The sequence below is a fragment of the Coenobita brevimanus genome, chromosome 1 (genome assembly GCF_032717465.1).
Source record: "Coenobita brevimanus isolate Jiangsu-jjx chromosome 1, ASM3271746v2, whole genome shotgun sequence".
NCBI lineage: Eukaryota > Metazoa > Arthropoda > Malacostraca > Decapoda > Coenobitidae > Coenobita > Coenobita brevimanus.
The window spans coordinates 2,875,320-2,897,059 of NC_136954.1; the positions used below are offsets into that span (position 1 = coordinate 2,875,320).

Sequence of the window (21,740 nt, forward strand, 5' to 3'; positions counted from 1 at the left end):
TCATGTTTTTAGTGTACATAAATGATATAAACAGTAACACTGGAAATGAGAGCTATCTGAATATGTTTGCAGATGATGCAAAAATTCAAAGGAGAATTACTAGCAAAGACTCTTGTAGGGAGCTACAAGAAGAATTAAATAAACTTCATGAATGGAGTAGTACATGGCAAATGGAATTCAATGTGGACAAGTGTCATGTAATCAAGTTTGGTAAAAGTGGAAAAAGATCTGATTGGGATTATAAGTTAGGAAATAAAACCCTACACACATCAGAAAGAGAGAAAGACCTAGGTGTGATTATCAATAACAGACTATCTCCGGCTGACCACATCAGCGAGAAGGTACGGAACATGTATACACTGCTTGCAAATATGAGAATAGCATTCACATACATAAATGAAGACATGCTAAGAAGGATGATAACATCATTCATTAGACCAACCCTGGAATATGCATCAATAGTCTGGAGTCCTCATCTCAAAAAGCATATAGACAAGATTGAAAAAGTTCAAAGGGCCGCTACAAGATGGATACCAATCTTAAGGAACCTAAGCTACGAAGAAAGACTAAATAAACTGAATCTACCAACACTACAGGAGAGAAGGAAAAGAGGTGACATGATAATGCTATATAAGTGCATATCAGGAAAGGAGAAAATATACATAAATGATTACTTAACATATGGAGAAGCATCAGCAACAGGACACTGCAAAAAACTGCATAAGAAGAGAGGTGATAAAGACGTAAGGAAATTCAGTTTCCCAAACAGAGCAATTGATCAATGGAATGCACTACCGAATGAAATAGTGTGTGCCAAAACAATTCACAAATTTAAGGATATGTACGATAAATATGGTTTAAGACACGGGACAGTACGAGCTGGACTCATTCCTGTAAAGATACAATAAGGTAAGAACAATTAGGTAAGAACTAATCCCCTACCTGCCCAGTCCACCTCACTCCGCACCCTTTCCACATATAGTCAAACCTGCCTTGCTTTGTGTGACCTTTGCTGGATGGGCGCATATAAATTTGTGTTTTGGAAATAAGGATGGTACGTGAATAGCAAGGACGGCTCAGTCTGCTGGTTCGGGCTTGGATGTGGCAGTGGGAGAAGATAAATGACGTAGGGTAGGCACTGAGAAGGTTAACTGAGCCGTCTCCGCAGTACACAAGAAATCCCCAGGCGGTATAGACCTAGTATGGTTAGGATGTGAGGTGACAGGGTATGTCAGGTCAAGTTAGGTCCCCTTTTGTTGTGTCCCCTTCCCTGCTGCAAGTGTTTTTCTCTCTCTCACTCTCTCTCTCTCTCTCTCTCTCTCCCTCTCTGTGTGTGTGTGTGTGTGTGTGTACATTAATATTACGCCGGATATGGTAAGGATATTGACCTAGTGACAAATAAGGGCATAACTGAATACTCTCTTAGGAAGATTAAAAGGGTGCGGAGAGCCTTCCCTACTCTCCTTGTCAGTTTCTACAGGTCTCTCTCTCTCTCTCTCTCTCTCTCACACACACACACACACACACACACACACACACATACACACGCACGCAACAGGTCAGCTCTGGAACTGTCTCCCTCTGTCTGTATTTCCTGCTTCCTATGATCTCCAGTCTTTCAAACGCAGTGTGTCCAGGCATCTCGAAATGATCGGATCTTGAATTTGGCTCTCTCTTGTATTTTATTTTTCTCTTGGAAGGAACAACAATTGCGGGCTCGTGGCCTTTGGTTCCTTCTTCCTCGCATTAAAAAAAAAAAAAAATACTTCCTATTTTCACATCTCACGTGGTCAATATCTATCTATCTATTTATTGCCAGACGCCATAATCCCGTAAGGGGTGGCCATTTGACTCTGAGTTAGTTGTTTTACGGGGAGGGGCACTAACCCTCCACCAACCCACTTATTGACACGTAGGGAGCACGTATGGTTTGGTTATATGGTTACCACCCAGCGCTGTAAATGGTTTCTTGGCTTACAGGAAACCAATATAATACAGAATATATTAACTCAGTGTTATGCTTATAAAACCTTAATATTCAGTACCAGATAATTGTCAACGCTAGATTCAGTACAGCCTTCATTTTGGCGCTGCTTTTGAAATAGTACATGAGAAGTCTGCTAGAATAAGACAAGGATAGCTAAGATCAAATTTAAGCCGTAATGCTCCGTACCCTCACCCTAGTACACTGCAAATGTACCAATGACGGGGATGGAGGGAGAGGGAGTACAGGAGAGGGGAAGGAAGGAGAGAGATGGGGAGGGGAGGAAGGAGGAGAGAGATGGGGAGGGGAGGAAGGAAGGAGAAAGGAAGAGGAGGAACGAAGGAGAGAGGAAAGGGAAGGGAGGAACGAAGGAGAGAGGAAAGGGAGGGGAGGAAGGAAGGAGAGAGGAAGGGGAAGGGAGAAAAGAAGGAGAGAGGAGGGGGAAGGAAGGAAGGAGAGAGGAAGGGGAAGGGAGGAAGGAAGGAGAGAGGAAAGGGAGGGGAGGAAGGAAGGAGAGAGGAAAGGGAGGGGAGGAAGGAAGGAGAGAGGAAAGGGAGGGGAGGAAGGAAGGAGACAGGAAGGGGAAGGGAGGAACGAAGGAGAGAGGAGGGGAAGGGGAGGAGTAAGAGGGGAAGGGAGAGAAAGAGGGCGTGAAAGGGGAGGAGGGAAAGGGAGGGAGGGAGAGAATGCGAGAATCATACGTGTGATTTAAGATTGGAGAGGGGGAGGGAGGGAGGGAGGGAGGAGAGGAAGGGAGGGAGGGTGAGGTGGGGAGGCATGAGCTGTATCGTAGGGCCGTGGAGATTTCGCAACACCCCTGCTCTAGCGATTTATTCTACTCAGCACATGCCAGTATCCTCCTGTATGATAAAATACGCACTAAATCGATATTAAAAAAAGATATAAGCATATTACAAGAGAATGATTAGGTGGAACAGATAAAATAAATCGCAAGAGGAGAGATGTTACGAACCGCTTCTCCTTGACCTTGGAAAGTCTCTTGTGGCATCCGGAACACGGCCGTAGAAATGAAGGAGAAGGGGATGCATGGGAGGGTGAGAGGGAAGAGGGAGGGAGGGAAGGAGAGGGGAGGGGGAAAGGGGAGGGAGGGAGGGAGAAACTGAGAGGGGAGGAGGGAGAGGGGAGGGGGAGAAGAGAGAGAGGGAGGGAGGGAGAGGGGAGGAGGAGAAGAAAGACAGAGAGGGAGTGAGTGAGAGGGAAGAAGAAAGAGAGGGAGGGAGTGAGAGGAGAGGAAGGGGAGGGAGGCAGAGAGGAAGGGAATGAGAAGGGAGGAAGGGGAGAGAGATAGAGAGGGAGTGGGGAGAAAGGAGGAGATAGAGGGAGACGTGAGAGAGAGAAGTGGGAGGAGGGGAAGGGAGAAAAAGGGAGAGAGAGCGGGGGGAGGTAGAGGAGAGGAGAGGCAGGGAGTGTGTGAGCCGACCAGGGGTAAGATCGGAGAGGGGAAAGGAAGAGGAGGGATAGAAGGGGGAGGAGAGGGAGAGAGGGGAGCCATGAGGGGGCAGAGGGAGAAGGGAGAAGCAGGGGGGGGTGAGGGGGAGGATTGTAGAGTTAGATTTAGACACATTAAGATGGAGGTGTGTAGGTACAAGGTAGGGTAGTGGATGTTGGAGTGGCCCTGGTGAGAGAGGATAGTGTTTGGAAACTCCCTGTACTGTTGTTTGCAGATGATACTGTGTTGTTGAGTGAAGACGAAGGGGAGCTGCAAGGCTTGGTGGATGAGTTTGGGAGAGTGTGTAAGAAACGGAATCTAAAGGTGAATATAGGGGAGAGTAAAGTGATGGTCTTTGAGAGAGGTGAAGTCAGTGAATGTACAGCGAGGTTGGATGGTGAGGAATTGGAAAATGTGAGTACGTTTAAGTACTTGGGTAGTGTGATGAGTAAGGATGGAGGTTTGGAGGGTGAAGTGCTTGAAAGGGTACAGCAGGGAAGAAAGGTTACTGGTTCTTTGAAAGCAGTGATAAGAAACAGGGAAGTGAGCATGGAAGTGAAAAAGTTACTACATGACAGTATTGTGATACCAACTCTAACGTATGGAAGTGAAGCTTGGACGTTGTTGGAAGGACACAAGTCAAGAGTGAGAGCAGTGGAAATGAGTTATTTAAGAGGAGCCTGTGGAGTCACATGGAGAGACAGGCTGACGAATGAGGATATAAAGGAGCGTTGTGGTGTTGATGTGGATGTGATAGGGAGCGTTATGAGGAACACACTGAGGTGGTTTGGCCATGTGGAGAGGATGGAGGGTGAAAGACTGACGAAGAGAGTGTATGTGAGTGAGGTGGAGGGGGGAAGAGGGAGGGGGAGGCCGAGGATGAGATGGAGGGATGGAGTGGAGAGGTATATGAGAGAGGGGTGTGTGAGTTGGGAGCAGGGCAGTGAAATGGCGGGGGACGGGGCGACTTGGAGGCGATTTGTTTGGGGCCACCCCAAACGGGATTGAGGCGTCTGGCAATAGATAGATAGATAGAGGATAAATAACAGTATCCACAAGAGCACGTTACCTCAAAAACATGATGATATAAAGGCAACCATCTTCCCTAACATTTAGTATTATTATTAGGTACAGTAGCGACAGGGCGACGTGGAGGCGATTTGTTTGTGGCCACCCCATATGGGATTAAGGCGTCTGGCAATAGATAGATACATAAATATTTATACATAATTCTCACTGGTTATTCTTGCAAGAAAATAAAACTAAGTATAATGCAATGTACTAGTAGATGGAGGTGTAGGCTTTGGTAATCCGGAGGTGGGGAGGGGTAGTGAGGTGCGTTGGAGGGAGGGAAGTGGGGGGAGAGGGGAGTAAAAGCCTTGAAGATACGGAGAGAAGGTGGAGGGGAGGGGTGAAGAGGAGGAGGTGAAGGTTGTGACGTAGATGGGGAGGAGGTGTACTGTCTGGTTATTGGGAGGCTGGGGAGCGGTAGTGAGGTGCGTTGGAGGGAGGGAAGGGGAGGGAGAGAGGGAGGAATAAAAGCCTTGAAGATGCGGGGAGGAGGCGGAGGGGAGGGGTGAGGAGGAGGGGGTGAAGATTGTGATGGAGGTGTGTAGGTACAGGTGTTCGGCTTGGTGGTGTGGTCAGGCTCAGTCTACACTACAGCACAGCATCACCACTACCGATCCACCCGGCATGTCACACTCCACAGGTACACTCTTGTTTATTTTCACTTTTTTTTTTTTTATGCGAGGAAGAAGGAACCAAAGGCCAGGAGCCCGCAAAACAGTTCCCTCCAAGAAAATAACAAAAACAATACAAAAGAGAGCCAAAGTCAAGATCCGTTCATTTCGAGATGCCTGGACACACCGCGTTTGAAAGATTGGAGGTCATAGGAAGTAGGAAATACAGACAGAGGGAGACAGTTCCAGAGTTGACCTGGATGGGATTCTCAAGCATATTTACGATAGATATCCTTGTCGTAACCTAGATATGTTTTTACAGGATGAAGTAGACGAGGGAAGATATTTGCATTCCTTTCCTTGATCGTCCTACAGAATACAGTTATCTATCTATCTATCTATCTATTGCCAGACGCCTTAAGCCAGTAAGGGGTCGCCACAAACAAATCGCCTCCATGTCACCCTGTCCCCTGCCATTTCATTGCCTTGCTCCCAGCTCACACCCCCTCTCTCATATGCCTCTCCACTCCATCCCTCCATCTCATCCTTGGCCTCCCCCAGTTATAACCTCGAGTAATTTTCATCCCGTAACTAACATTTATTTATGAAGTTACTGTACAATGAGACAGAGGGAGAGTCAACCGTGTCCTTGTTCTAACTGCAAATCTATCTATCTGTCTATCGCCAGACGCCATAATCCCGTAAGGGGTGGCTATTTGACTTTGAGTTATTTGTTTTACGGGGAGAGGCACTAACCCTCCACCAACCCACTTGTTGACACGTAGGAAGCACGTATGGTTTGGTTATATGGTTACCACCCAGCATTGTAAATGGTTTCTTGACTTACAGGAAACCATTTGGCTTGTCACTCAATGTAAAGCCACCTGTAAAGGAAAGAAAAGCAATAAGAAGTGACAGGAAAGATGGGAGAAATAGGAAGAGAGGAGGGCAGGCACAGAAAAAGAATGATAAAGGCTAAGGAAGAAGTAGGCAGCACTACATCAAGTGAGTGGATGGTGGCTGCCATCACCTACCACGAACTGCAAATCAAAGCCCGATTTTCGACAAGGGGCTGATCGTATGACAGAGTTTCGACAAGGGACTGAACGTAAGAGCATCTGTGTGTCTCCTGGTCAATGGCCCCTTCCACAGCGTAAATACTATCAGCTACGAGCACTAGTTTTGAGATAGATTGGGGTGCTGTACTACTATATATACTCCTTTCCTTTGGCTTGTGAGAGATTTTGATCAGTTCTTTAACCATTTAGGCTCTGAATGATTCGCTCTAGACGGTTTTGAAGGGATGTATCTTGGCCTCTGTGTATTATATTTACTAACTCGCCATATTTCTCACCGGCCGAACGTCTGCTTGGTACCGGACCTGAATTAAGCTCCGTCACCTGAATTACACTCCCACCTATATCCTGTAACCTATGACCTGACCTTCCCCATAGACCTAGCGCCCATGCCCATCCATTTCTGCTCCCCACCTTTAGCCGATATGGAAGTTAGAGGAGGACATGGTAATAGAGATGATGAATAAATTAAGTTCAAATTTACGTGGGATGTCTCTTCTACGTAAAATCATTCTGCCGTTCCTGATTTTCGTCTAGGAGATTTTGATAAATTAAGAGCTTATACCCATATCCTGTCCCTCACCTATGACCTGATCTTCCCTAGTGACCTGGCGCACATTCCCACGCATTTCCTGCCCCTCACCTATGACCTGAGCTTCTCCACTGACCTGGCTCTCCCCAAAGTAGTTAGTCTCCCCATGGAATACGGTTCTGAAATAAGCTCTTAATCCATCAAAATCTATCTGTCTATCTATCTGTTGCCAGACGCCTTAATCCCATAAGGGGTGGCCACAAACAAATCGCCTCCATGTCACCCTGTCCCCCTCCATTTCATTGCCCTGCTCCCAGCTTACACACCACTCTCTTATATACCTCTCCACTCCATCCCTGCATCTCATCCTTGGCCTCCCCCTCCCTTTCCCCTCCTCCACCTCACTCACATACACTCTCCTCGTCAGTCTCTCACTCTCCATCCTCTCCACATGGCCAAACCACCTCAGTGTGTTTCTCCTAACGCTTCCTATCACATCCATATCCACACCACAACGCTCCTTCACTTCCTCATTTGTCAGTCTGTCTCTCCATGTAACTCCACATCCACCTCACTCACATACACTCTCCTCGTCAGTCTTTCTCTTTCCATCCTCTCCACATGGCCAAACCACCTCAATGTGCTTCTCCTAACGCTTCCTATCACATCCACATCCACACCACAACACTCCTTCACATCCTCATTTGTCAGTCTGTCTCTCCATGTAACTCCAGATGCTCCTAGACTCCTAAATCTCCTAGACTAACTTAATTTCTCCATGATCACTATTACCAAGTCGTCCACCAACCTCTATATGACTAATGACGTTTCCTATCTATCTATCTGTCTATTGCCAGACGACATACTCCCGGAAGGGGTGGCCATTTGACTTATGAGTTATTTGTTTTACGGGAAGGGGCACTAACCCTCCACCAACCCACTTGTTGACACGTAGGGAGCACGTATGGTTTTTGATTATATGGTTACCACCCAGCGTTGTAAATGGTTTCTTGGCTTACAGGAAACCATTTGGCTTGTCACTCAATGTAAAGCCACCTGTAAAGGAAAGAAAAGCAATAAGAAGTGACAGGAAAGATGGGAGAAATAGGAAGAGAGGAGGGCAGGCACGGAAAAAAATGATAAAGGCTAAGGAAGAAGTAGACAGCACTACATCAAGTGAGTGGATGATGGTGAGAAATAGGAAGAGAGGAGGGTAGGCACAGAAAAAGAATGATACAGGCTAAGGAAGAAGTAGGCAGCACTACATCAAGTGAGTGGATGATGGTGAGAAATAGGAAGAGAGGAGGGCAGGCACGGAAAAAAATGATAAAGGCTAAGGAAGAAGTAGGCAGCACTACATGCATCAAGTGAGTGGATGATGGTGAGAAATAGGAAGAGAGGAGGGCAGGCACGGAAAAAAATGATAAAGGCTAAGGAAGAAGTAGGCAGCACTACATGCATCAAGTGAGTGGATGACGTTTCCTCTATTACATAAAATAGAGTATATTATTACCTCTGGCGGGCTCCCTGATATACTGATAAAAGAAATTATTCTGTACCGTCTCTAGAACTTCCCCAGACTCTGCATCCCCTGTCTGATATCGCCAGTCCAGCCTTGGCAGATTAAGATCCCCTACAGTTATTACTAAGCTGGAGGGTATGTAGGTGAAGTGGAGGGAGGGGTAGACTGAGGATGAGGTGGAGGGATGGAGTTGAGAGGTATATGAGGGGGGGGGAGTGAGTTGGGGGGAGGGCAGTCAAATGGCGGGTGACAGAGCGACTTGGAGGCGTTTTGTGTGTCGCCACCCTTTGCGGGATTAGGGCGTCTGGCTATAGATAGATAGATAGATAGATAGTTAAATAGATAGATAAATGGGCTGTTACTTTCCTAACTCCCTCCCAAAGGTATTTATTCTCTGCACTGCTTAATTTTGGAGATTGTAAATAGCTCCCATGGCGGGGGACAGGGCGACGTGGAGGCGATTTGTTTGTGGCCACCCCGTACGGGATTGAGGCGTCTGGCAATAGATAAATAGATAGATAGACTGATTTCTCTCCGTTGTTACTGCTTTCTCGAACGGATCTTGAATTTGGCTCTGTTATCTGGTTTCTGTTTTTTCGTGGAGGGAATGGTTTGCGGACTCCTGGCCTTGGGTTCCTTCTTCCTTGCATTATAAAAAAAAATACCCAGATACTCTCCTCTCTCTCTCTCTCTCTCTCTCTCTCTCTCTTTTGGTAACAGTTTAATGAGTTTTTTATATAAGCAGGTACCCCGCACACACACACACACACACACACACACACACACACACACACCTACTCTCCTAGTCAGTCTCTCATTCTAGGGAATCAGCTAAATGCAATATGAAGACATCGTTGGTCTGAAGGGGTTGAATAAGCGGTGTAAGACTCTCTCTCTCTCTCTCTCTCTCTCTCTCTCTCTCTCTCTCTCTCTCTCTCTCTCTATGTACTATCACCTTATCACAGCCACTTGACCTTATCACTATAATCCCTTCGTCTTCACCTGAGGGAACTGGGTCACTGCCACAACTTGAGCACATAGTCGTAGTTGCATCAAATTCCTTTTAAAAATAGTTAACGAGGGAGGAACGAGTCTCCTTGGTTACTATTCAAATCGACCCTCCCCCCAAAACTGACTACACATGACCCTCAACTGCGCTGAAATGGGCTAGGAATGTTTATCAGATTTATGCACTTCCCATTTAGCCTAATTTACTGTTTATTTATCTGCTCTGTTACTTATTTCCGTCCTTTTCTGTTATTTCTGTCCTGTTATTTCCGTCCTTTTCTGTTATTTCCGTCCTTTTTTGTTATTTCTGTCCTGTTATTTCCGTCCTTTTCTGTTATTTCCGTCCTTTTTTGTTATTTCTGTTCTGTTATTTCCGTCCTTTTCTGTTATTTCCGTCCGTTTCTGTTAGTTCCATCCTTTTCTGTTATTTCCATCCTTTTCTGTTATTTCCGTCCTGTTATTTCCGTCCTTTTCTGTTATTTACCGTTAAGTAATTCTTACCTGGTCCAGGAGTTACGTTGCGGTTATCATCTCATCGTCTCCACTTGCTCCTCTCGCCGCCAGATTCGCTTCCCTTCATTTATGTATGCAAACAATCTAATTCTTTCACAACTGCATTCATGGGTTTATTTACGTATTTCATTCCGTCTTTCACAACTGCATTCATGGGTATATTCGTCTTTCATTCCGTCTTTCACAACTGCCTTCATGGGTTTATAGTCGTCTTTCATTCCCTCTTTCAACTGCATTCATGGGTTTCTTTACGTCTTTCATTCCCTCTTTCAACTGCATTCATGGGTTTCTTTACGTCTTTCATTCCCTCTTTCAACTGCATTCATGGGTTTCTTTACGTCTTTCATTCCCTCTTTCAACTGCATTCATGTCTTTCTTTACGTCTTTCATTCCGTCTTTCACAACTGCATTCATGTCTTTCTTTACGTCTTTCATTCCTTCTTTCACAACTGCATTCATGTCTTTCTTTACGTCTTTCATTCCCTCTTTCACAACTGCATTCATGGGTTTATATTCGTCTTTCATTCCTTCTTTCACAACAGCATTCATGGGTTTATATTCGTCTTTCATTCCTTCTTTCACAACTGCGTTCATGGGTTTATGTTCGTCTTTCATTCCTTCTTTCACAACTGCATTCATGGGTTTATATATGTCTTTCATTCCTTCTTTCACAACTGCATTCATGTCTTTCTTTACGTATTTCATTCCCTCTTTCACAACTTCAATTTTATCTTTCATGCCGTCTTTCACAGCTGCATTCATGGGTTTCTTTACGTCTTTCATTCCTTCTTTCACAACTGCATTCATGTCTTTCTTTACGTCTTTCATGCCCTCTTCCTTCACACAGACCCCTAGCCTGTGCGTACGACTGTAAGGAAATTCATCTACTTTCACCTTATACCAATGCAAAATATCTGTCTTTTCACTGTCAGCTTCTATACTGATACGACACAAATCAACGTGAAGTACTTACAGACTGTGGCACCTCCCTCACAGACCAACATGAGGTACTTACAGACAGTGGCACCTCCCTCACAGACCAACATGAGGTACTTACAGACTGTGGCACCTCCCTCACAGACCAACATGAGGTACTTACAGACTGTGGCACCTGCCTCACAGACCAACATAGGTACTTACAGACTGTGGCACCTGCCTCACAGACCAACATAGGTACTTACAGACCGTGGCACCTCTCAATCTCACAGACCAACATGAGGTACTTACAGACCATGGCACCTCCCTCACAGACCAACATGAGGTACTTACAGACCGTGGCACCTCTCAGTCCCTCACAGACCAACATGAAGTACTTGCAGATAGTGGTACCTCTCAGTCACAGACCAACATGAGGTACTTACAGTCATTGGCACCTCTCAATCTCACAGACCAACATGAAGTACTTACAGTCAGTGGCGCCTCTCAGTCTCACAGACCAACATGAAGTACTTACAGACCGTGGCACCTCTCAGTCGCTGGTTAATCCACAGAAAATCACGGAGCCCCTTGCACGACGTCCCTTCGAGTTAGGCTGGTGGTTTTCCTCTCCCGTTTAAAACAACAGAGTCTTTGTATGCACAGAAAAAGGATCACACATATATATACAAGCAAAGGAGCAAAGGCCCTCTTATTTTTCTTAGCTGAAGCGCAAATTTCTTACCTAATACAGTGCAAACTACAGCAAACACCACAAAACCAAATCTCTGTCTATCTATTGCCAGACGCCATAATCCCGTAAGGGGTGGCCGCTTGACTTTGAGTTGTTTTACGGGGAGGGGGCACTAACCCTCCACCAACCCACTTGTTGACACGTCGGGAGCACGTATGGTTTGGTTATATGGTTACCACCCAGCGTTGTAAATGGTTTCTTGGCTTACAGGAAACCATTTGGCTTGTCACTCAATGTAAAGCCACCTGTAAAGGAAAGAAAAGCAATAAGAAGTGAGTGGATGATGGTGAGAAATAGGAAGAGAGGAGGGCAGGCACAGAAAAAGAATGATACAGGCTAAGGAAGAAGTAGGCAGCACTACATCAAGTGAGTGGATGATGGTGAGAAATAGGAAGAGAGGAGGACAGGCACAGAAAAAGAATGATAAAGGCTAAGGAAGAAGTAGGCAGCACTACATCAAGTGAGTGGATGATGGTGAGAAATAGGAAGAGAGGAGGGCAGGCACAGAAAAAGAATGATACAGGCTAAGGAAGAAGTAGGCAGCACTACATCAAGTGAGTGGATGATGGTGAGAAATAGGAAGAGAGGAGGGCAGGCACAGAAAAAGAATGATACAGGCTAAGGAAGAAGTAGGCAGCACTACATCAAGTGAGTGAATGATGGTCGCCACTACCTACAGGCATGTCAACACGGGCCTAAAGCAGTTATTCTCTTTTCATATGTTTGTTTGTACTTATTTTTCATCATTTTTATTACATCTTTCATTCATTCTTTTTCCTCTCTCTCTCTCTCTCTCTCTCTCTCTCTCTCTCTCCCCCTAATAATCTTATCACCACGTGCACTTAGCGGCCTTCTATCTATAAATAATATTAATTCTTATCAACCAGTATCGAATTCCATGGCAATGATATGTTGTTATAAGGAATTTCGTTATGTCTTTTTTCTGTCTATCTACAGCCCGACGCCCTAATCCCGCAAAGGGTGGCCTCAGACAAAACGCCTCCAAGTCGCTGTCACCAACGTTTTTCATTCTGGTTTGGTGTCGTTGTGTCCGGTAATCGCATACGTGAAGGTAACGGTGTATACAAATGATTTCCAGTTCTTCCTTAGCCTGTATCATTCTTTTTCTGTGCCTGCCCTCCTCTCTTCCTATTTCTCACCATCATTCACTCACTTGATGTAATGCTGCCCACTTCTTCCTTAGCCTGTATCATTCTTTTTCTGTACCTGTCCTCCTCTCTTCCTATTTCTCACCATCATCCACTCACTTGATGTAGTGTTGCCTACTTCTTCCTTAGCCTGTATCATTCTTTTTCTGTGCCTGCCCTCCTCTCTTCCTATTTCTCACCATCATCCACTCACTTGATGTAGTGCTGCCTACTTCTTCCTTAGCCTGTATCATTCTTTTTCTGTTCCTGCCCTCCTCTCTTCCTATTTCTCACCATCATCCACTCACTTGATGTAGTGCTGCCTACTTCTTCCTTAGCCTTTATCACTCTTTTTCAGTGTCTGCCCTCCTCTCTTCCTATTTCTCACCATCATCCACTCACTTGATGTAGTGCTGCCTACTTCTTCCTTAACCTTTATCATTCTTTTTCTGTGCCTGTCCTCCTCTCTTCCTATTTCTCCCATCTTTCCTGTCACTTCTTATTGTTTTTCTTTCCTTTACAGGTGGCTTTACATTGAGTGACAAGCCAAATGGTTTCCTGTAAGTCAATAAACCATTTACAACGCTGGGTGGTAGCCATATAACCAAACCATACGTGCTTCCTACGTGTCAGGAAGTGAGTTGGTGGAGGGTTAGTGCCCCACCCCGTAAAACAACTCGAAGTCAAACGGCCACCCCTTCCGGGATTATGGCATCTGGCAATAGATAGATAGATAGATTTCTATTGAGTTCAGGGGCAGATCCAGCACTTAGAAAAATTGGGGGGGAGGGCGTGATTCCCGGAAAGATTGTCAGTGAATGTATATGAACAATAAAAAAAAAATCCAAGTTCATTTTTACTTGACCCGTTTTAACGATATAGGAGTATAGTATTATCTGCAAATGTCAGTGCAGTATGATATTAACTGTATATATTTTGGAAGCAGTATTTCTCTTTTTATCTATCTATCTTTTGCCAGTCACCTTAATCCCGTAAGGGGTGGCCACAAATAAATAGCCTCCATGTCGCCCTGTCCCCCGCCATTTGATTGCCCTGCTCCCAGCTTACACCTCCTTCTCTCATATACCTCTCCACTCCATCCCTCCATCTTATCCTTGGCCTCCCCCTCCTTCTCCCCCCCTCCACCTCACACATACACTCTCCTCGTCAGTCTCTCACTCTCCATCCTCTCCACATGGCCAAACCACCTCAGTGTGTTTCTCCTAACGCTTCGTATCACATCCACACCACACCACAACGCTCCTTGACTTTCTCATTTATCAGACTATATAAAAATACATAATTGATCCGAAGCGGTTAACTAAGCAGATCAAGACACAACAGAATCACAGGTGTCAATCTAAACTATCCTCTCTTCACCTTAACTTGGCCTAAAATCGCCATCTCTTCGTTTTGAATGCTAGGCTGAGACAGAAGCTTAGCACTAGAATATCACACTACTAACTAAGTGCTATGGGAAGGATGTAGAGCCGTAGTATTGTCTTTAAAATAAGCTATAACAGAACGAACATCCTTACCAAGTGAAAGATAATCCGTCTTTTGGGACTAAATGCTCGAACATACAGTACAACATCTGATACCAATAAACTCGAAATCCACCCCACCCACCTCTCTCTCTCTCTCTCTCTCTCTCTCTCTCTCTCTCTCTCTCTCTCTCTCTCTCACACACATAAGAAGAGAGGACAACTGCAGTAAGCCTTTGACCCTTGCTAGGCAGCTCCCAGAAGATTGAACTGAGCTACCAGAATGAGATAAGGATAGCCAAGAAGAATCTCTATTTCTCTCTCTCTCTCTGACTCTCTCTCTCTCTCTCTCTCTCTCTCTCTCGGTGGGAGTGTGGATGGAAGGACTTTTTTTATATATGTTTAATCTGAATAGCTATTTAATATGCCCCATAGATATCCTGTACACGGAAACTTGACGCACACATCTATCTGTCTATCTATTGCCTGACGCCTTAATCCCGTACGGGGTGGCCACAAACAAATCGCCTCCATGTCGCCATGTCCCCCGCCATTTCACCGCCCTGCTCCCAGCTCACGCCCCCTTCTCTCATATACCTCTCTATTCCATCCCTCCATCTCATCCTCGGCCGCCCCCTCCCTCTTCCTCCCTCCACCTCACTCACACGGGCTACACTCTCCTCGTCAGTCTCTCACTCTCGCCAAATGTACTTCTAGCTTAATCTAAGTCTAGTAGTAGTGACGTCAAAGTTTACTGAGTCTGTCTGATAATCCATAAATATGTTGCTCCTTCAGCGTCACGGAATAATGATGGAACGACTGACTCCTGTCCATTGCACTAGTTCGTCTCTCAAAGAAGGTTAGCTGTTGGCCCCCTGGAATAGCTGTCTTCAGGCTGTTGATTGACGGACCGAAGTTATGGTCAGTCAAGTCAGTCTGGGTCGCGGCTCTATCCAGTTCCTGTGCTAAACCATGCGTGTGGAATCCATATAAGGGGCACTCGAAGGCCCTTTTTAAGAATTTGGTTGTACTTATATCTGGCATCACAATTGTATCTCAGCTGTGATGTAATGAATTAACGGCAAAGATGACACAGATTTAGTAACGGTAAGGGTGTCAGTTCTGTTTTTTTTTTTTCTTTGTGAGGAAGAAGGAACCAAAGGCCACGAGCCTGCAAAACTGTTCCTTCCAAGAGAAAAAACCAAATACAAGAGAGAGCCAAATTCAAGATCCGATCATTTCGAGATGCCTGGACACACTGCGTTTGAAAGACTGGAGATCATAGGAAGCAGGAAATACAGACAGAGAGAGACAGTTCCAGAGCTGACCTGTTGCAATGGGAGTAACGGTTAACTCTTGCATTGGAGAGTTGGACAGAAAAGGGATGAGAGTTTGCCGCTAGACGAACAGACAGAGGGAGACAGTTCCAGAGTTGACCAGTTGTATAAATGAAGGACTGGGAGTAACGGTTAACTCTTGCATTGGAGAGTTGGACAGAAAAGGGATGAGAGTGTGCTGGGTATGGGTACTTGCATGTTCGTAGCGAGGAAGACCAGTTGTCGATGCACACTGCTTTCTTATACCAGACACCATCGCCCTGAGAGGCAATACTAGCCCTCCCAGCAGCTCCAGTGGCCTGATTGACACAAGCATCTGTATACGTGATTTGAGGCAATGTTTGATTTCTGGCTATCTGTTTGGTGTTTGGCTTCAGAGTCTGCATCATGACAGAGTTGAAGACGAGCTTTGATTATTATTATTATTATTATTAGTATTATTATTATTATTATTGTTGTTGTTGTTGTTGTTGTTGTTACTGCTATTATTAGTAGTATTAGTATTATTACTGCTATTATTATTATTTTTATGGTTATTATTATTATTATTATTATTACTGCTATTATTATAATTAGTATAATTATTAGTTATTATTATTATTATTATTATTATTATTATTGTTACTGCTATTATTAGTAGTAGTGTTATTATGACCGCTATTATTATTATTATTATTATTATTATTATTATTATTGTTATTATTATTATTATTATTATTATTATTGTTGTTATTATTATTATTATTATTATTATTGTTACTGCTATTATTATTATTTTTATTATTATTATCATTATTATTATTATTTAGGATGAAAGGTGGGTACAGTGACAGTGCATGGTGATATTTGCCATGGAAGAAGGAAGTGCTGTTGTTGCTGGTCCTGCCTCGGGTTATGAATATTAATGTTAATCGTAGACCTAGAGTTCATTTGCAATTTTCACACTCTGTTGCAATGGACGAGTGCAAGGCTTCAGTGCAATTTGGCTCTCTTTTATATATATATATTTTTTCTTGGACGGTGTGCGGGTTCATGGCCTTTGGTTCCTTCTTCGACAGGTACAAATGCTTGCCTAATATTTCACGTCTTCTACTTGTCACTTATCTTTCTCACTTTACTCTGGAGCGTTAGGAGGAACACACTGAGGTGGTTTGGCCATGTGGAGAGGATGGAGGGTGAGAGACTGACGAAGAGAGTGTATGTGAGTGAGGTGGAGGGGGGGAGAGGGAGGCCGAGGATGAGATGGAGGGATGGGGTGAAGAGGTATATGAGAGAGGGGGGTGTGAGTTGGGAGCAGGGCAGTGACATGGCGGAGGGACAGGGCGACGTGGAGGCGATTTGTTTGTGGCCACCCCGAACGGGATTGAGGCGTCTGGCAATAGATAGATAGATAGAGACTCTGAGGACCAATATAGAAAAACAGAGAGAAGTTTGATATGTTTCTCCGACCACAGATACAAATATGTGCCTAATATTTCACGTCTTCTGCTTGTGACTTTTCTCTGCTACTAACATTCCTAAGCTGAAAGAGGCTTGGGATGTTCCTGGAGGGGTACGTGACAGACATGCTCTAAGTGTGAAGGGGAAGTGAAGGAAGAAGGAGAGAGGAGGGGACAGTGAGGGAAGAAAGGAGGAGGGAAGGGCGGGGGAGGGGAAGGAAGGAAGGAGAGTGAAGGAGGAAGGAGAGAGGAGGGGACAGAGGGAAAGAAGGAGGAGGGGAGGGTTGGAGAGGTGAAAGAAGGAAGGAGAGTGAAGGAGGAAGGAGAGAGGAAGGGACAGTGAGGGAAAGAAGGAGGAGGGGAGGGTGAGAGAGGTGAAGGAAGGAAGGATAGTGAAGGAAGAAGGAGAGAGGAGGAGAAAGTGAGGGAAAGAAGGGGGAGGGGAGGGGTGGGGAGGGGTAAGGAGACAAGGAAACAGGAGGGGAGGGGAGGAGAGGGGAAAATGAAAGAAAGGAGGATGGGAGGAGGAGAGAGGGAGGGAGAAGAAAACTAGAAAGGGAGGAGTAAAAACGTGAGGGAGGAAGGTAGGAAGGGAGAATGAGGAGGGAAGGAAGGGTGAAGGATGAGGGAGGAGGTGAGGAAGGGAGGGGAGAGGGAGATGGGATTAAGGGAGGGATGAGAGCAGGGGAGAGGGGAGGGAGGTAAGGGGGTGAAGAAAAGATAAAGATATGGAAGAGGCAGGAAGGGAAGGGTGAGAAGAGATACAGGGAGATAGAAGGAAAGGAAGAGAGGAAGGAGAGAGGAGTGAGAGAAGGATGGATGAGGGGAGAGAAGGAGGTAGGGAGGAAGGGTGGAGATAGGCAGGGAATGGGGAGAAATTTTGATGACTACCAGACAAAGATCCTACAGTGACTACACACAACTACCCTCTGTTATATTCTCTCTCTCTCTCTCTCTCTCTCTCTCTCTCTCTCTCTCTCTCTCTCTCTCTCGGGCGTAACTACGGATGACAAAACACACACACACACACACACACACACACACACACACACAGTTTTAAGCGTGTTATATGAGTGTGGTTGAGAAATTTGTGTGTGTGTGTGTGTGTGTGTGTGTGTGTGTGTGTGTGTGTGCAAGGGAAGAGGCGTGAGTGTGCGTGACTGTGTGTGTGTGTGTGCAAGGGAAGAGGCGTGAGTGTGCGTGACTGTGTGTGTGTGTGTGTGTGTGTGTGCAAGGGAAGAGGCGTGAGTGTGCGTGACTTTGTGTGTGCGACGGAGCGTGAGAGGGAGGGGTGGTGAGGCAGTGTGTGAGTGTGTGTGGTGGGATGGCGAGTGGTGGTGTGGTTGTGGTGGTGGTGTGGTGTGTGGTGGGGGCCTTGCTGCTCCTACTCGACGTCTGGGCTGTATCATACTTAGGTACAGTTTAATCTATCTATCTATCTATCTATCTATCTATCGCCAGACGCCATAATCCCGTAAGGGGTGGCCATTTGACTCTGAGTTAGTTGTTTTACGGGGAGGGGCACTAACCCTCCACCAACCCACTTGTTGACACGTAGGGAGCACGTATGGTTTGGTTATATGGTTACCACCCAGCGTTGTAAATGGTTTCTTGGCTTACAGGAAACCATTTGGCTTGTCACTCAATGTAAAGCCACCTGTAAAGGAAAGAAAAGCAATAAGAAGTGACAGGAGAGATGGGAGAAATAGGAAGAGAGGAGGGCAGGCACCGAAAAAGAATGATGAAGGCTAAGGAAGAAGTAGGCAGCACTACATCAAGTGAGTGGATGATGGTGAGAAATAGGAAGAGAGGAGGGCAGGCACTGAAAAAGAGTGATAAAGGCTAAGGAAGAAGTAGGCAGCACTACATCAAGTGAGTGGATGATGGTGAGAAATAGGAAGAGAGGAGGGCAGGCACAGAAAAAGAATGATAAAGGCTAAGGAAGAAGTAGGCAGCACTACATCAAGTGAGTGGATGATGGTGAGAAATAGGAAGAGAGGAGGGCAGGCACAGAAAAAGAATGATACAGGCTAAGGAAGAAGTAGGCAGCACTACATCAAGTGAGTGGATGATGGTGAGAAATAGGAAGAGAGGAGGGCAGGCACAGAAAAAGAATGATACAGGCTAAGGAAGAAGTAGGCAGCACTACATCAAGTGAGTGGATGATGGTGAGAAATAGGAAGAGAGGAGGGCAGGCACAGAAAAAGAATGATAAAGGCTAAGGAAGAAGCAGGCAGCACTACATCAAGTGAGTGGATGATGGTGAGAAATAGGAAGAGAGGAGGGCAGGCATAGAAAAAGAATGATACAGGCTAAGGAAGAAGTAGGCAGCACTACATCAAGTGAGTGGATGATGGTGAGAAATAGGAAGAGAGGAGGGCAGGCACAGAAAAAGAATGATAAAGGCTAAGGAAGAAGTAGGCAGCACTACATCAAGTGAGTGGATGATGGTGAGAAATAGGAAGAGAGGAGGGCAGGCATAGAAAAAGAATGATAAAGGCTAAGGAAGAAGTAGGCAGCACTACATCAAGTGAGTGGATGATGGTCGCCACTACCTACCGCTAGTACAGTTTAAACTTCATCATATTATTATTTCCCGTCTAACAACAAACTCTTATCCCTTTTCTGTCCAACTCTCTAATGCAAGAGTTAACCGTTACTCCCAGTCCTTCATTTATGCATCAGGTCAACTCTGGAACTGTCTCCTTCTGTCTGTTCTTCTAGCAACAAACTCTCATCCATTTTCTGTCCAACTCTCTAATGCAAGAGTTAACCGTTACTCCCAGTCCTTCATTTATACAACAGGTCAACTCTGGAACTGTCTCCCTCTGTCTGTATTTCCTACTTCCTATGATCTCCAGTCTTTCAAACGCAGTGTGTCCAGGCATCTCGAAATGATCGGATCTTGAATTTGGCTCTCTCTTGTATTTTGTTTTTCTCTTGGAAGGAACAGTTATTTCTGGCTCGTGGCCTTTGGTTCCTTCTTCCTAGAATAAAATAAATATACAAAACGAATTCCAGTACGTATTATATGCTATTGAAAGAAAGATTTATTGTTACCTAAAGAGAAATATACGTGGAAAAATTTAACATTCCTTGTCTGTCATTCAAATTCAAATACGATTAACGGCAGAAATATTCGTAAATAAATATATAAAACGAATTCCATTACGTATTATATTATCTATTGAAAGAAATATTTATTGTTGCCTAAAGAGAAATATACGTAGAAAAATTTAACACGCTCCTTGTCTGTCATTCAAATTCAAATACGATTAACGATACAAATATTCGTAAGTAAATATATAAAACGAATTTCGGTAGATGTAATTATTCTCTTGAAAGAAAGATTTATTGTTGCCTAAAGAGAAATATATGTAGAAAAATTCAACACACTCCTTGTCCGTCATTCAAATTCAAATACGATTAACGGTAGGATGTTGATCGTTAATCCGTTGGTGATTACTGTTAACGGTAGGATGTTATTGGGTTATCAGCTGATGGTGAGGTGAAAGCAGACGGTTTCTAATGGATGTTATTGGGTTGTAGGTGCTGGTGAGGTGAAAACTAGGTCTCTAAAGGATGTAATTGGGTTTTAGGTGATTTTGAGGTGAAAGCAGACGGTTTCTAAAGGATGCTATTGGTTTTCAGGTGATGGTGAGGTGGAGACGAAGGCAGAGCGCCTGTGTGAGCAGTTGGACGGCGACCCGGACACTTGGTCAGTTGGCTTTTACTTATTATATATCTATTGCCAGACGCCATAATCCCGTAAGGGGTGGCCATTTGACTTTGAGTTATTTGTTTTACGGGGAGGGGCACTAACCCTCCACCAACCCACTTGTTGACACGTAGGGAGCACGTATGGTTTGGTTATATGGTTACCACCCAGCGTTGTAAATGGTTTCTTGGCTTACAGGAAACCATTTGGCTTGTCACTCAATGTAAAGCCACCTGTAAAGGAAAGAAAAGCAATAAGAAGTGACAGGAAAGATGGGAGAAATAGGAAGAGAGGAGGGTAGGCACGGAAAAAGAATGATACAGGCTAAGGAAGAAGTAGGCAGCACTACATCAAGTGAGTGGATGATGGTGAGAAATAGGAAGAGAGGAGGACAGGCACAGAAAAAGAATGATAAAGGCTAGGGAAGAAGTAGGCAGCACTACATCAAGTGAGTGGATGATGGTGAGAAATAGGAAGAGAGGAGGGCAGGCACAGAAAAAGAATGATAAAGGCTAAGGAAGAAGTAGGCAGCACTACATCAAGTGAGTGGATGATAGTCGCCACCACCTACCACTAAAAACATATCACATCACTATATATATGTTTCGATATTTATGTCCCTTAGCATATACTCCTTTCACCTTAACTTGGCCTTTAGATGATGCTAGTCACGAAGAAGTGCTATGTAATGGATGCAGAACAGTATCATTATGTTGTAATCCATATGTGTGAAAGAAAGCCTGGACCAAGTTAAGGTGAAGTGTGTGTGTGTGTGTGTGTGTGTGTGTGTGTGTGTGTGTGTGTGTGTGTGTGTGTGTGTGTGTGTGTGTACTTGCAACATATTCCACTGAAGAAGTGCTATGGAATGTAAACAGTACCTTATGATACGCAGGAGAGAGAGAAAGAGAAGGGGAGACTATAAGTAAACTCTCTCTCTCTCTATGTGTGTGTGTGTGTGTGTGTGCGTGTGTGTGTGTGTGAGAGAGAGAGAGAGAGAAGGGGGGGACTATAAGTAAACTAACGTCTGTGTGTGTGTCTGTGTGTGTGTGTGTGTGTGTGTGTGTGTGTGTGTGAGAGAGAGAGAGAGAGAGAGAGAGAGAGAGGGGGGGGAGTATACAGTAAGTAAACGAACGTCAGAAAGAGAGAGAGGGGGGAGGGAGAGGTAAACGTAGGTCTCT

General features: G+C 44.9%; 1 protein-coding gene across 1 annotated transcript in view; it reads left to right on the forward strand.

The window, feature by feature from the left end:
• The first annotated feature begins 10,769 nt into the window (after nucleotides 1–10,769).
• Nucleotides 10,770–21,740, forward strand: part of LOC145412120 (peroxisomal N(1)-acetyl-spermine/spermidine oxidase-like) — a 37,001-nt gene continuing 26,030 nt past the window's right edge. The window contains exons 1-4 of the mRNA XM_080282079.1: nucleotides 10,770–10,899; nucleotides 10,976–11,175; nucleotides 15,612–15,744; nucleotides 20,496–20,562. Of these exons, the coding sequence (XP_080138205.1) occupies nucleotides 10,770–10,899; nucleotides 10,976–11,175; nucleotides 15,612–15,744; nucleotides 20,496–20,562 (530 nt within the window). The remainder of the gene's footprint in view (nucleotides 10,900–10,975; nucleotides 11,176–15,611; nucleotides 15,745–20,495; nucleotides 20,563–21,740) is intronic.